This window comes from Ranitomeya imitator, chromosome 8 (assembly GCF_032444005.1).
Source record: "Ranitomeya imitator isolate aRanImi1 chromosome 8, aRanImi1.pri, whole genome shotgun sequence".
NCBI classification, from domain to species: domain Eukaryota; kingdom Metazoa; phylum Chordata; class Amphibia; order Anura; family Dendrobatidae; genus Ranitomeya; species Ranitomeya imitator.
In genome coordinates, this window is record NC_091289.1 from 43,034,678 (window position 1) to 43,048,085 (window position 13,408).

The 13,408-nt window shown below is 62.1% G+C and overlaps 1 protein-coding gene across 1 annotated transcript in view; it reads right to left on the reverse strand.

The window, feature by feature from the left end:
• The window catches only part of ACAD9 (acyl-CoA dehydrogenase family member 9), a 52,361-nt gene extending 44,515 nt beyond the window's left edge, over positions 1 to 7,846 (reverse strand). The window contains exon 1 of the mRNA XM_069736796.1: positions 7,582 to 7,846. Coding sequence (XP_069592897.1) covers positions 7,582 to 7,731 — 150 coding nt within the window. The 5' untranslated portion in view covers positions 7,732 to 7,846. The remainder of the gene's footprint in view (positions 1 to 7,581) is intronic.
• Positions 7,847 to 13,408: the final 5,562 nt, after the last annotated feature.

Here is a 13,408-nt window from a genome sequence, read left to right on the forward strand (position 1 = left end):
TATAGCCGCAGGGGATGTTCATACCTTGTATATCAGAGTATGGCACATCCCACAAACACTGGACATATAGATTGTGCATTGTGACGACCTCCTGCTGCACATGGAGGGGCTCAGAGCTCCCCTTATGCTCTATATCCCTCAGACACTGGATGTAATAATCTAGAATGGATTAATCCATTCCTAACAACCTGTGGATAACACCAGAGTGATAACGGGTTAACAGTAAAGAGCTTTTGCCCTTACACCAGCAGGATAAAGCCACTGAACTGCCCAATTCTGTTGGTATCCTCATTTAGAATAGTGGGGGGCAACTAATAATGTCCTCATGACAGTTATACTGGTGGTCACCGATCCTTCCCTAAAAACAGATCGAAAGAAGAAACCACTAAAGACTTTGTAATTCTTGAAAGAATGGGGGAAAGTGAACCCCAGATTTTTCCATGTGCCCCGCTCAGGTCTCCTCAACCAGTAATTGAAGCTACAACCTCTACACAGACAATTCCCCCTCGGTTCCCTTTATCTCCAAATCGGTCCATTATGGGTTTTTTCAGTAGTCTTGTCTGTATCCCAACCATTAGGACACAAGGGGTGAACTGCCATTCAGAGAAAAAGTATATATAAGCTTGGGGATACTTGACAAAAAGTTCACAGGAAAAAAACCCAATCTTGAATACTTAAAATCTTGACTTTGATTAATTAACTTTAAAAAAAAACAAAAAAAAAAAAAAACCCAAATAGTGCACTACAAAAACCATCACCAAACAGCAGCAGTCAAATAGGAAAGGCCCGGGTGGTGCCTACCCCTGCACTATACTACATGCACCCTACCTATCAGCGGAGGTTGGCACCCTACCTCCTGCGCAATTGGCGCCCCCGCTCCACGTCGACTCACCCGGCTACCCCTATTCGGCCCTGTCAGGGCGGGATGAATATTTACTTATATATACACACACACACAACGTGCCATTTCTTTATAATTCAGAGATTATTTCACAAGGACATAATGGCACTATGGGGCTGTCCCTTATTTGTCCCTGCCTGTCAGCGGGGTTGGCACCCTCATCATGCGTAATTGGCGCCCCCACTCCTCGGCGGCTGGTAACCTATTGTATCCCTAGATAGGCAGAAAAAGTCTTTAGGTAAGGTGCATGAGTGCTATAAAGTGCTAATAAATGGGAATAATCAGAGCATCCTATACCTACATGGGTTATCTTAGTGTGTCAGCCATTCATAACTCATATACACAACAAAGACGGAGTACCAACTTCATCCGGAAATCACGGACTTTATGGCAGATGGCTAATGACCTTATTCAGAGTAGATAACACCAATATCTTCATCAGATACATATGTACCCGCAATGATAACCCCGGGAACAACACTGAATATTCCCTAAACAAAATACACTAATAGGCATGTCCTTTACACAACCCACTCGACGCGTTTCCCCTCCACAAGTATATGAGGTTCATCAGGAGTAAAAACATGTATGTGCCACAGGACTACTTAGCTTATCCATAGATGGCCGGTTTCACATAGTTTGATCCTCAGCACTTCAGGGCCGATCTCCTTTTGATATAATGCCTTGTATAGTGCAGGGTTAGGCACCACCCGGGCCTTTCCTATTTGATTGCTGTTTGGTGATGGTTTTTGTAGTGCACTATTTGGGTTTTTTAGACACAAGGGGAGAAAAATCATTCCGGCACATCCACATGATTCTGAAAGGGATTGTCAACTTTTACAGACAAATATATTTTTATTTTTGTTTTTTTTTTCTTAAATGCAACTGTCTTTAATTAAAATGTTGGAATTTTTGGCTTTAAAGAAGCACTACCATCATTTTTTTCCCTCTTAAAGGGAACCTGCCACCCCCAAAATCGAAGATGAGGTAAGCCCACCAGCATCCGGGGCTTATCTACAGGATTCTGTAATGCTGTAGATAAGCCCCCGATGTGTCCTGAAAGATGAGAAAAAGAGGTTAGATTATACTCACCCAGGGGCGGTCCCGGTCTGGTCCGATGGGCGTCGTGGTCCAGTCCAGCGCCTCCTATCTTCATCAGATGACGTCCTCTTCTTGTCTTCACGCCGTGGCTCCGGCGCAGGCGTACTTTGTCTGCCCTGTTGAGGGCAGAGCAAAGTACTGCAGTGCGCAGGCGCCAGGCCTCTCTGACCTTTCCCGGGAAGGGAAGAAGAAGACATCATCGTAAGAAGATGGGAGGCCCCAGACCGGACCGCAACACCTATCGGACCAGACTGGGACCTCCCCTGGGTGAGTATAATCTAACCTCTTTTTCTCATCTTTCAGGATACATTGGGGGCTTATCTACAGCATTACAGAATGCTGTAGATAAGCCCCTGATGCTGGTGGGCTTAGCTCACCTTCCATTTTGGGGGTGACAGGTTCCCTTTAATATATAGCAGTCCTTAAAGGGAACCTGTCACCTGAATTTGGCGGGACTGGTTTTGGGTCATATGGGCGGAGTTTTCAGGTGTTTGATTCACCCTTTCTTTACCCGCTGGCTGCATGCTGGCCGAAATATTGGATTGAAGTTCATTCTATGTCCTCCGTAGTACATGCCTGCGCAAGGTAAGATTACTTTGCGCAGGTGTGTACTACGGAGGACAGAGAATGAACTTCAATCCAATATTGCAGCCAGCATGCAGCCAGCGGGTAAGGAAAGGGTGAATCAAACACCCGAAAACCCCGCCCATATGACCCAAAACCAGTCCCGCCAAATTCAGGTGACAGGTTCCCTTTAAATTATACAGCACTGTGTACTCACAATTGTTCATTTTGCCTTTTTACCCAGATACCGTAATTCTTCTCTTTTCCATTAGGTCTATGACATCATGTGATTAATAACTGACGAGCTGAATCTTTCTAAGCTCTATGTAGAAACTAGAAACAGGAGGTCAATTTTCTCGGCATGAGTCACTGCAAAAGTCCCTGGCAGGGGGAGGAGGAAGCAGCTTAGTCAGGAGTTGAAGGCTATGTGCACACGATGTGGATTTACTGCGGATCCGCAGCGTTTTATTTTCTGCGCAGGAACGCTGCAGATCCGCAAAGTGATTTACAGTACAATGTAAATCAATAGCAAAAAAAACATGCTGTGCTAATGGTGTGGAAAATTCTGCATGGAAAACGTTGCGGATCAAAAGAAGTAGCATGTCACTTCTTTTGTGCGGATCTGCACCCTTCCATTATAGAAATCCGCAGGGGGTAAAAAAAAAAAAAAGCATGAAATCCGCAACAAGCAGAGAAAAGAGAAGAATTATCAGGGTAGAAAGGGAAATGAGCAATTGTAAGTACACAGTGCTGTATAATATGATGAAGGCAATATATTAAGAGGATAAAAACGTTGATGGGAGGATGGCTTATTTAACAAGCTCTTTGCTTCTCTGCAAATTCAATTTTGATGTGGATTTTGAACATAAATCATCTGAAAGAAGCTAAGGCTAGGTTCCCATTGCATTAGTGGGTGTCCGCTAACGAAATCCGTTACATGGCGCAATTGTCGCAATTAACGCTATATAACGGATCCGTTAGCGCACCCATTGACTGCAATGTGCTAACGGATCGCTAACGTATGCCTTTTTTGGCATGCGTCAGCGATGTCCCGTTATTTTCGGACGGACCTCAAACGCTGCTTGCAGCGTTCAGGGTCCGTTCTTCACTAGCGCAGATCGGGCATCTGCGCTAGCGGGATTGCCAAACGCAATCCCTTTTTGGACATTGCGTTAGCGCATTCCGTTAGCGTATCCGCTAAACGGATTGCTCAAACGCAATGACAACCTAACGTAAGAAAACGAAAACACAAGAGTATAAAATGATCCCGTCAGACCGAGCGCACTCACGATTTCTCAATTGACTCATACTGCAGACAGTAATACACAATAGTGCAATGCAGACAATATAAGGCAAATGGCGCAAACAGGTTTAATGCGAACCAATTGCAAATTGGTTTCCATTCATCGCAATGGAAGAAACATGAAAACTAGAAATGATCTTAAAGGGAACCTGTCACCCCATTTTTTGAGATTGAGATATAAATACTGTTAGATAGAGCCTGCGCTGTGCGTTACTATAGTGTATGTAGTGTACCCTGATTCCCCACCTACGCTGCGCAATACATTACCAAAGTCGCCGTTTTCGCCTGTCAATCAGGCTGGTCAGGTCGGGTGGGCGTGTTCACAGCGCTGTTTCTTCCTCAGCTTTACGTTGGTGGCGTAGTGGTGTCCGCACGTTGAGGTGACTAATCCACTGTGGGCACGTGAACAAGGAGCGCGCGATCTGCGCTATTACCCCCTGTCATCGGTGGGGGCGGCCATCTTCCTGGGGCCGCGCGTGCGCAGATGTAGTGCTCTGCTGCACGGGGCTTCAGGAAAATGGCCGCGGGATGCCGCGCGTGCGCACAAGAGATCGCGGCGGCCATTTTCCCAAAGCCGAGATGCAAACTTGGCTTTGGGAAAATGGCCGCCGCGATCTCTTGTGCGCACGCGCGGCATCCCGCGGCCATTTAGCCCCGTGCAGCAGAGCACTACATCTGCGCACGCGCGGCCCCAGGAAGATGGCTGCCCCCACCGATGACAGGGGGTGATAGCGCAGATCGCGCGCTCCTTGTTCACGTGCCCACAGTGGATTAGGCACCTCAACGTGCGGACACCACTACGCCACCAACGTAAAGCTGAGGAAGAACCAGCGCTGTGAACACGCCCACCCGACCAGTCTGATTGACAGGCGAAAACGGCGACTTTGGTAATGTATTGCGCAGCGTAGGTGGGGAATCAGGGTACACTACATACACTATAGTAACGCACAGCGCAGGCCCTATTTAACAGTATTTATATCTCAAAAAACAGGGTGACAGGTTCCCTTTAAGACTTGTGATTATCTACAAATATGTAAGATACTCGTGTTTTCATAGATCACCCAGATGTGAGCCAGTACCTGGGCATGATCTTTATAACTGATGTGTCCAATGTGAAACCATATAACCAAAACACCCCGGGCAAACACCGTAGCATCGGAATTCAGGCACCACAGTGTCACTTACCAAGTACTATCTCATAACCCAATAGTAGGGTTAAGGGTAGACACAGTAACCTGACATGGCCCTCATACTGGAGGACCCCACTACTGACACTGCAGATGACAACAGAGAATTTCACACATCGAAAAACACCTAATTCTGTTCCAGTCCAGCGGTCCAGGTGGGTGCTGGTGTCCGGCATACCGAGCCGTCATTAATCTCACAGCACATGACTGCTCTTTCCCTGATTATGGTGGCCGTGACCTGCATAAGCCATCAAGCACGCAGAAATCTCACGTGATAATAACAAAATATCCCGGCCGACACCAACAGCTGCACAGAGAGTCCAAGGAGCGGGCGTGCGAGGCACAAAAGTGTGTGAAAGGTCTCCGCCATACACGGGAGCAGCGTCTGACATCACCCATCATCTAGACACAAGGGCTCGGACTGCAGACCTGTCCATCATCCAACACAAAGAAGAGGGAAGCCAGCTGTGAAATACTGATATGCCATGATTACATCAACAGTGGTCTTATATAGATAGGGACCCCCACTGAAGGCTGCAATTAAGCGGCCCCAGTAATTTTGCAGCTGGGACCTTCTAATTTCATATTTTTAGCTCAGGGCTCTGCACATAAAAAATACAAAAATCACCAGAACCACTGCTGTAGATCAGTAATCAACGCATCATAATCTGTAAAATATCAATTCACTAGTTTACCAGTTACTGCCTATTGTACTGTATGATCCAGATGGAAAACTATAGGTCACCTGTCGCTGGGGGTCTCGTGCAGTGGTCAGCTGATTGTTAGGCTAGCTGTAGAAGACCCTGCATTCTCTCATCCAAGAGAATGGGAATGCAAATGACACTAGAGAGTGCGCTCCATTCTATCAGATGAGGAGAAGGTGGAGAAAAAAATGTCTCCATCTTCTCCATTGTGTCAGTCCGTGGAAATTGGACTTCACTCAGATGTCATCTGAGTGCAGTCCGATGTTTTCCACAGACTCATGAATTTGCATTGCTGAGTGCAGTCCAATAATCGTATCAAACTCTGGCATGCAGTCAGCCGGTCCGAGGAGAACATTTAATATGTGCACAACTCTACAGCCGTCCTGGCTGGGGACGACGCCGTCCTGGCTGGGGACGACGCCGTCCTGGCTGGGGACGACGCCGTCCTGGCTGGGGACGACGCCGTCCTGGCTGGGGACGACGCCGTCCTGGCTGGGGACGACGCCGTCCTGGCTGGGGACGACGCCGTCCTGGCTGGGGACGACGCCGTCCTGGCTGGGGACGACGCCGTCCTGGCTGGGGACGACGCCGTCCTGGCTGGGGACGACGCCGTCCTGGCTGGGGACGACGCCGTCCTGGCTGGGGACGACGCCGTCCTGGCTGGGGACGACGCCGTCCTGGCTGGGGACGACGCCGTCCTGGCTGGGGACGACGCCGTCCTGGCTGGGGACGACGCCGTCCTGGCTGGGGACGACGCCGTCCTGGCTGGGGACGACGCCGTCCTGGCTGGGGACGACGCCGTCCTGGCTGGGGACGACGCCGTCCTGGCTGGGGACGACGCCGTCCTGGCTGGGGACGACGCCGTCCTGGCTGGGGACGACGCCGTCCTGGCTGGGGACGACGCCGTCCTGGCTGGGGACCACGCCGTCCTGGCTGGGGACCACGCCGTCCTGGCTGGGGACCACGCCGTCCTGGCTGGGGACCACGCCGTCCTGGCTGGGGACCACGCCGTCCTGGCTGGGGACCACGCCGTCCTGGCTGGGGACCACGCCGTCCTGGCTGGGGACCACGCCGTCCTGGCTGGGGACCACGCCGTCCTGGCTGGGGACCACGCCGTCCTGGCTGGGGACCACGCCGTCCTGGCTGGGGACCACGCCGTCCTGGCTGGGGACCACGCCGTCCTGGCTGGGGACCACGCCGTCCTGGCTGGGGACCACGCCGTCCTGGCTGGGGACCACGCCGTCCTGGCTGGGGACCACGCCGTCCTGGCTGGGGACCACGCCGTCCTGGCTGGGGACCACGCCGTCCTGGCTGGGGACCACGCCGTCCTGGCTGGGGACCACGCCGTCCTGGCTGGGGACCACGCCGTCCTGGCTGGGGACGACACTCTCGAGGACTCAGCTGGTGGCAATAGAGGGGCCATGGATGGGACCTCCGAACTGAAGACCCTACCCAGTGATAAGGAAACCAAAATGTATCACAATGATTGAATGTGAGAATTCTGTGCCCGAGAAAGGGGCAGACACAGAACACAAGGTGTGCCAGCTGCTGCAGCACCCACGGGTGGGATCCTGCCACAGGGAGGAGGATGGGGATCTAGCTGGATATTATTTTATGCTCTTGTTCTCCTGCTGATGAACTTTGTGAATCTTTGCAGTTGAGAATCACATGACCGCGTCCTCCGGATTACTCCCTGCATCCAGCACGGACCACCACTCCCATCCTCCTCCAGTCTTTCCCCAGCTCCCTGTGGTGGCCGCACTGTCTATAACCAGCCATGCCGGGAGTTGTGCAGCAGAGGTTACTATGGGGAGACCCTACCTTATTAATGGAGCCCAGGAAGAGCTGCTTGGCGAACGCCAGACTCCGCGGTCCCGTGTGTACGAGCCGCCGTAATTCCACCTGACGGCCCCGGGTGGAAGAGCCCCATCTCCAGGCGATACGCCCGATCTCTGCACACAGGCGGCTCATTCCTGTCACGTCAATGTCACGGCCGGTAACACTGCCACTAACGAACGACCTGCTACGTCATCAGTAGGCGCGGCTGCCGGCGTCACGTGATCTCATTGAGCGCCTTCAGCTTGTTCCCAACGTTCAGCACATGGCCGAGAAAAACTATAGTTCCCAGCATGCCGTGCGCCGGATACACTGAGGTGCGCGTGTGAGACAGAGACTTTTCTGACAGGGAGCAGAGCAGCAGCCTGAGCCACCCGGCCCGTCCTCCTCACAGGGGCAGCCCGCCACCCGGCCCGTCCTCCTCACAGGGGCAGCCCGCCACCCGGCCCGTCCTCCTCACAGGGGCAGCCCGCCACCCGGCCCGTCCTCCTCACAGGGGCAGCCCGCCACCCGGCCCGTCCTCCTCACAGGGGCAGCCCGCCACCCGGCCCGTCCTCCTCACAGGGGCAGCCCTCCACCCGGCCCGTCCTCCTCACAGGGGCAGCCCGCCACCCGGCCCGTCCTCCTCACATGGGGAGCCCGCCACCCGGCCCGTCCTCCTCACAGGGGCAGCCCGCCACCCGGCCCGTCCTCCTCACAGGGGCAGCCCGCCACCCGGCCCGTCCTCCTCACAGGGGCAGCCCGCCACCCGGCCCGTCCTCCTCACAGGGGGAGCCCGCCACCCGGCCCGTCCTCCTCACAGGGGCAGCCCGCCACCCGGCCCGTCCTCCTCACAGGGGCAGCCCTCCACCCGGCCCGTCCTCCTCACAGGGGGAGCCCGCCACCCGGCCCGTCCTCCTCACAGGGGGAGCCCGCCACCCGGCCCGTCCTCCTCACAGGGGCAGCCCGCCACCCGGCCCGTCCTCCTCACAGGGGCAGCCCTCCACCCGGCCCGTCCTCACAGGGGCAGCCCTCCACCCGGCCCGTCCTCCTCACAGGGGCAGCCCGCCACCCGGCCCGTCCTCCTCACAGGGGCAGCCCGCCACCCGGCCCGTCCTCCTCACAGGGGCAGCCCGCCACCCGGCCCGTCCTCCCCACAGGGGGAAAAAGCCCGCCACCCGGCCCGTCCTCCCCACAGGGGGAGCCCGCCACCCGGCCCGTCCTCCTCACAGGGGGAGCCCGCCACCCGGCCCGTCCTCCCCACAGGGGCATCCCTCCACCCGGCCCGTCCTCCTCACAGGGGGAGCCCGCCACCCGGCCCGTCCTCCTCACAGGGGGAGCCCGCCACCTGGCCCGTCCTCCTCACAGGGGGAGCCCGCCACCCGGCCCGTCCTCCTCACAGGGGGAGCCCGCCACCCGGCCCGTCCTCCCCACAGGGGCATCCCTCCACCCAGCCCGTCCTCCTCACAGGGGGAGCCCGCCACCCGGCCCGTCCTCCCCACAGGGGCATCCCTCCACCCAGCCCGTCCTCCTCACAGGGGGAGCCCGCCACCCGGCCCGTCCTCCCCACAGGGGCATCCCTCCACCCGGCCCGTCCTCCTCACAGGGGGAGCCCTCCACCCGGCCCGTCCTCACAGGGGCAGCCCGCCACCCGGCCCGTCCTCACAGGGGCAGCCCTCCACCCTGCCCGTCCTCCTCACAGGGGCAGCCCGCCACCCTGCCCGTCCTCCTCACAGGGGCAGCCCGCCACCCTGCCCGTCCTCCTCACAGGGGCAGCCCTCCACCCGGCCCGTCCTCACAGGGGCAGCCCTCCACCCTGCCCGTCCTCCTCACAGGGGCAGCCCTCCACCCGGCCCGTCCTCACAGGGGCAGCCCGCCACCCGGCCCGTCCTCCTCACAGGGGCAGCCCGCCACCCGGCCCGTCGTCCTCACAGGGGGAGCCCGCCACCCGGCCCGTCCTCACAGGGGCAGCCCTCCACCCGGCCCGTCCTCCTCACAGGGGCATCCCTCCACCCAGCCCGTCCTCCTCACAGGGGCAGCCCTCCACCCTGCCCGTCCTCCTCACAGGGGCATCCCTCCACCCAGCCCGTCCTCCTCACAGGGGGAGCCCTCCACCCGGCCCATCCTCCTCACAGGGGCAGCCCGCCACCCGGCCCGTCCTCACAGGGGCAGCCCTCCACCCTGCCCGTCCTCCTCACAGGGGCATCCCTCCACCCAGCCCGTCCTCCTCACAGGGGCAGCCCTCCACCCTGCCCGTCCTCCTCACAGGGGCATCCCTCCACCCAGCCCGTCCTCCTCACAGGGGGAGCCCTCCACCCGGCCCGTCCTCCTCACAGGGGGAGCCCGCCACCCGGCCCGTCCTCCTCACAGGGGCAGCCCTCCACCCGGCCCGTCCTCCTCACAGGGGCAGCCCGCCACCCGGCCCGTCCTCACAGGGGCAGCCCTCCACCCTGCCCGTCCTCCTCACAGGGGCAGCCCTCCACCCGGCCCGTCCTCCTCACAGGGGCAGCCCGCCACCCGGCCCGTCCTCCTCACAGGGGGAGCCCGCCACCCGGCCCGTCCTCACAGGGGCAGCCCGCCACCCGGCCCGTCCTCACAGGGGCAGCCCGCCACCCGGCCCGTCCTCCTCACAGGGGCAGCCCGCCACCCGGCCCGTCCTCACAGGGGCAGCCCGCCACCCGGCCCGTCCTCCTCACAGGGGCAGCCCGTCCTCACAGGGGCAGCCCGCCACCCGGCCCGTCCTCCTCACAGGGGCAGCCCTCCACCCGGCCCGTCCTCCTCACGGGGAGCCCGCCACCCGGCCCGTCCTCCTCACAGGGGCAGCCCTCCACCCGGCCCGTCCTCCTCACAGGGGGAGCCCGCCACCCGGCCCGTCCTCCTCACAGGGGCAGCCCGCCACCCGGCCCGTCCTCCTCACAGGGGCAGCCCTCCACCCGGCCCGTCCTCCCCACAGGGGCGGCCCTCCACCCTGCCCATCCTCACAGGGGCATCCCTCCACCCTGCCCGTCCTCCTCACAGGGGCAGCCCTCCACCCTGCCCGTCCTCCTCACAGGGGCAGCCCTCCACCCGGCCCGTCCTCCTCACAGGGGTAGCCCGCCACCCGGCCCGTCCTCCTCACAGGGGCAGCCCTCCACCCGGCCCGTCCTCCTCACAGGGGCAGCCCTCCACCCGGCCCGTCCTCCTCACAGGGGCGGCCCTCCACCCGGCCCGTCCTCACAGGGGGAGCCCGCCACCCGGCCCGTCCTCCTCACAGGGGCAGCCCTCCACCCGGCCCGTCCTCCTCACAGGGGCAGCCCTCCACCCGGCCCGTCCTCCTCACAGGGGCGGCCCTCCACCCGGCCCGTCCTCCTCACAGGGGCGGCCCTCCACCCGGCCCGTCCTCCTCACAGGGGGAGCCCACCACCCGGCCCGTCCTCACAGGGGCAGCCCGCCACCCGGCCCGTTCTCACAGGGGCGGCCCTCCACCCGGCCCATCCTCCTCACAGGGGCGGCCCGCCACCCGGCCCGTCCTCCTCACAGGGGCAGCCCGGCCCGTCCTCCTCACAGGGGCGGCCCGCCACCCGGCCCGTCCTCCTCACAGGGGCAGCCCGGCCCGTCCTCCTCACAGGGGCAGCCCTCCACCCGGCCCGTCCTCCTCACGGGCAGCCCGCCACCCGGCCCGTCCTCACAGGGGCAGCCCGCCACCCGGCTCGTCCTCCTCACAGGGGCAGCCCGCCACCCGGCCCGTCCTCCTCACAGGGGCAGCCCTCCACCCAGCCCGTCCTCCTCACAGGGGCAGCCCGCCACCCGGCCCGTCCTCCTCACAGGGGGAGCCCGCCACCCGGCCCCTCCACCCGGCCCGTCCTCCTCACAGGGGGAGCCCGCCACCCGGCCCCTCCACCCGGCCCGCCCTCCTCACAGGGGCATCCCTCCACCCAGCCCGTCCTCCTCACAGGGGGAGCCCGCCACCCGGCCCGTCCTCCTCACAGGGGCAGCCCGCCACCCGGCCCGTCCTCACAGGGGCAGCCCTCCACCCTGCCCGTCCTCCTCACAGGGGCAGCCCGCCACCCTGCCCGTCCTCCTCACAGGGGCAGCCCGCCACCCTGCCCGTCCTCCTCACAGGGGCAGCCCTCCACCCGGCCCGTCCTCCACAGGGGCAGCCCGCCACCCGGCCCGTCCTCCTCACAGGGGCAGCCCGCCACCTGGCCCGTCCTCACAGGGGCAGCCCTCCACCCTGCCCGTCCTCACAGGGGCAGCCCTCCACCCGGCCCGTCCTCCTCACAGGGGCGGCCCTCCACCCGGCCCGTCCTCCTCACAGGGGGAGCCCACCACCCGGCCCGTCCTCACAGGGGCAGCCCGCCACCCGGCCCGTTCTCCTCACAGGGGCGGCCCTCCACCCGGCCCGTCCTCCTCACAGGGGCGGCCCGCCACCCGGCCCGTCCTCCTCACAGGGGCGGCCCGCCACCCGGCCCGTCCTCCTCACAGGGGCAGCCCGGCCCGTCCTCCTCACAGGGGCAGCCCTCCACCTGGCCCGTCCTCCTCACAGGGGCAGCCCGCCACCCGGCCCGTCCTCCTCACAGGGGCAGCCCGCCACCCGGCTCGTCCTCCTCACAGGGGCAGCCCGCCACCCGGCCCGCCCTCCTCACAGGGGCAGCCCTCCACCCAGCCCGTCCTCCTCACAGGGGCAGCCCGCCACCCGGCCCGTCCTCACAGGGGGAGCCCGCCACCCGGCCCCTCCACCCGGCCCGTCCTCCTCACAGGGGGAGCCCGCCACCCGGCCCGTCCTCACAGGGGCAGCCCGCCACCCGGCCCGTCCTCACAGGGGCAGCCCGGCCCGTCCTCACAGGGGCGGCCCGCCACCCGGCCCGTCCTCCTCACAGGGGCAGGCTGGCCCGTCCTCACAGGGGCAGCCCGGCCCGTCCTCCTCACAGAGGCAGCCCGCCACCCGGCCAGTCCTCCGCACAGGGGGAGCCCGCCACCCGGCCCCTCCACCCGGCCCGTCCTCCTCACAGGGGGAGCCCGCCACCCGGCCCCTCCACCCGGCCCGCCCTCCTCACAGGGGCATCCCTCCACCCAGCCCGTCCTCCTCACAGGGGGAGCCCGCCACCCGGCCCGTCCTCCTCACAGGGGCAGCCCGCCACCCGGCCCGTCCTCACAGGGGCAGCCCTCCACCCTGCCCGTCCTCCTCACAGGGGCAGCCCGCCACCCTGCCCGTCCTCCTCACAGGGGCAGCCCGCCACCCTGCCCGTCCTCCTCACAGGGGCAGCCCGCCACCCTGCCCGTCCTCCTCACAGGGGCAGCCCTCCACCCGGCCCGTCCTCCTCACAGGGGCAGCCCGCCACCCGGCCCGTCCTCCTCACAGGGGCAGCCCGCCACCTGGCCCGTCCTCCTCACAGGGGGAGCCCGCCACCCGGCCCGTCCTCCTCACAGGGGCAGCCCGCCACCCGGCCCGTCCTCACAGGGGCAGCCCGGCCCGTCCTCCTCACAGGGGCGGCCCGCCACCCGGCCCGTCCTCCTCACAGGGGCAGGCTGGCCCGTCCTCACAGGGGCAGCCCGGCCCGTCCTCACAGAGGCAGCCCGCCACCCGGCCAGTCCTCCGCACAGGGGGAGCCCGCCACCCGGCCCCTCCACCCGGCCCGTCCTCCTCACAGGGGGAGCCCGCCACCCGGCCCCTCCACCCGGCCCGCCCTCCTCACAGGGGCATCCCTCCACCCAGCCCGTCCTCCTCACAGGGGGAGCCCGCCACCCGGCCCGTCCTCCTCACAGGGGCAGCCCGCCACCCGGCCCGTCCTCACAGGGTCAGCCCTCCACCCTGCCCGTCCTCCTCACAGGGGCAGCCCGCCACCCTGCCCGT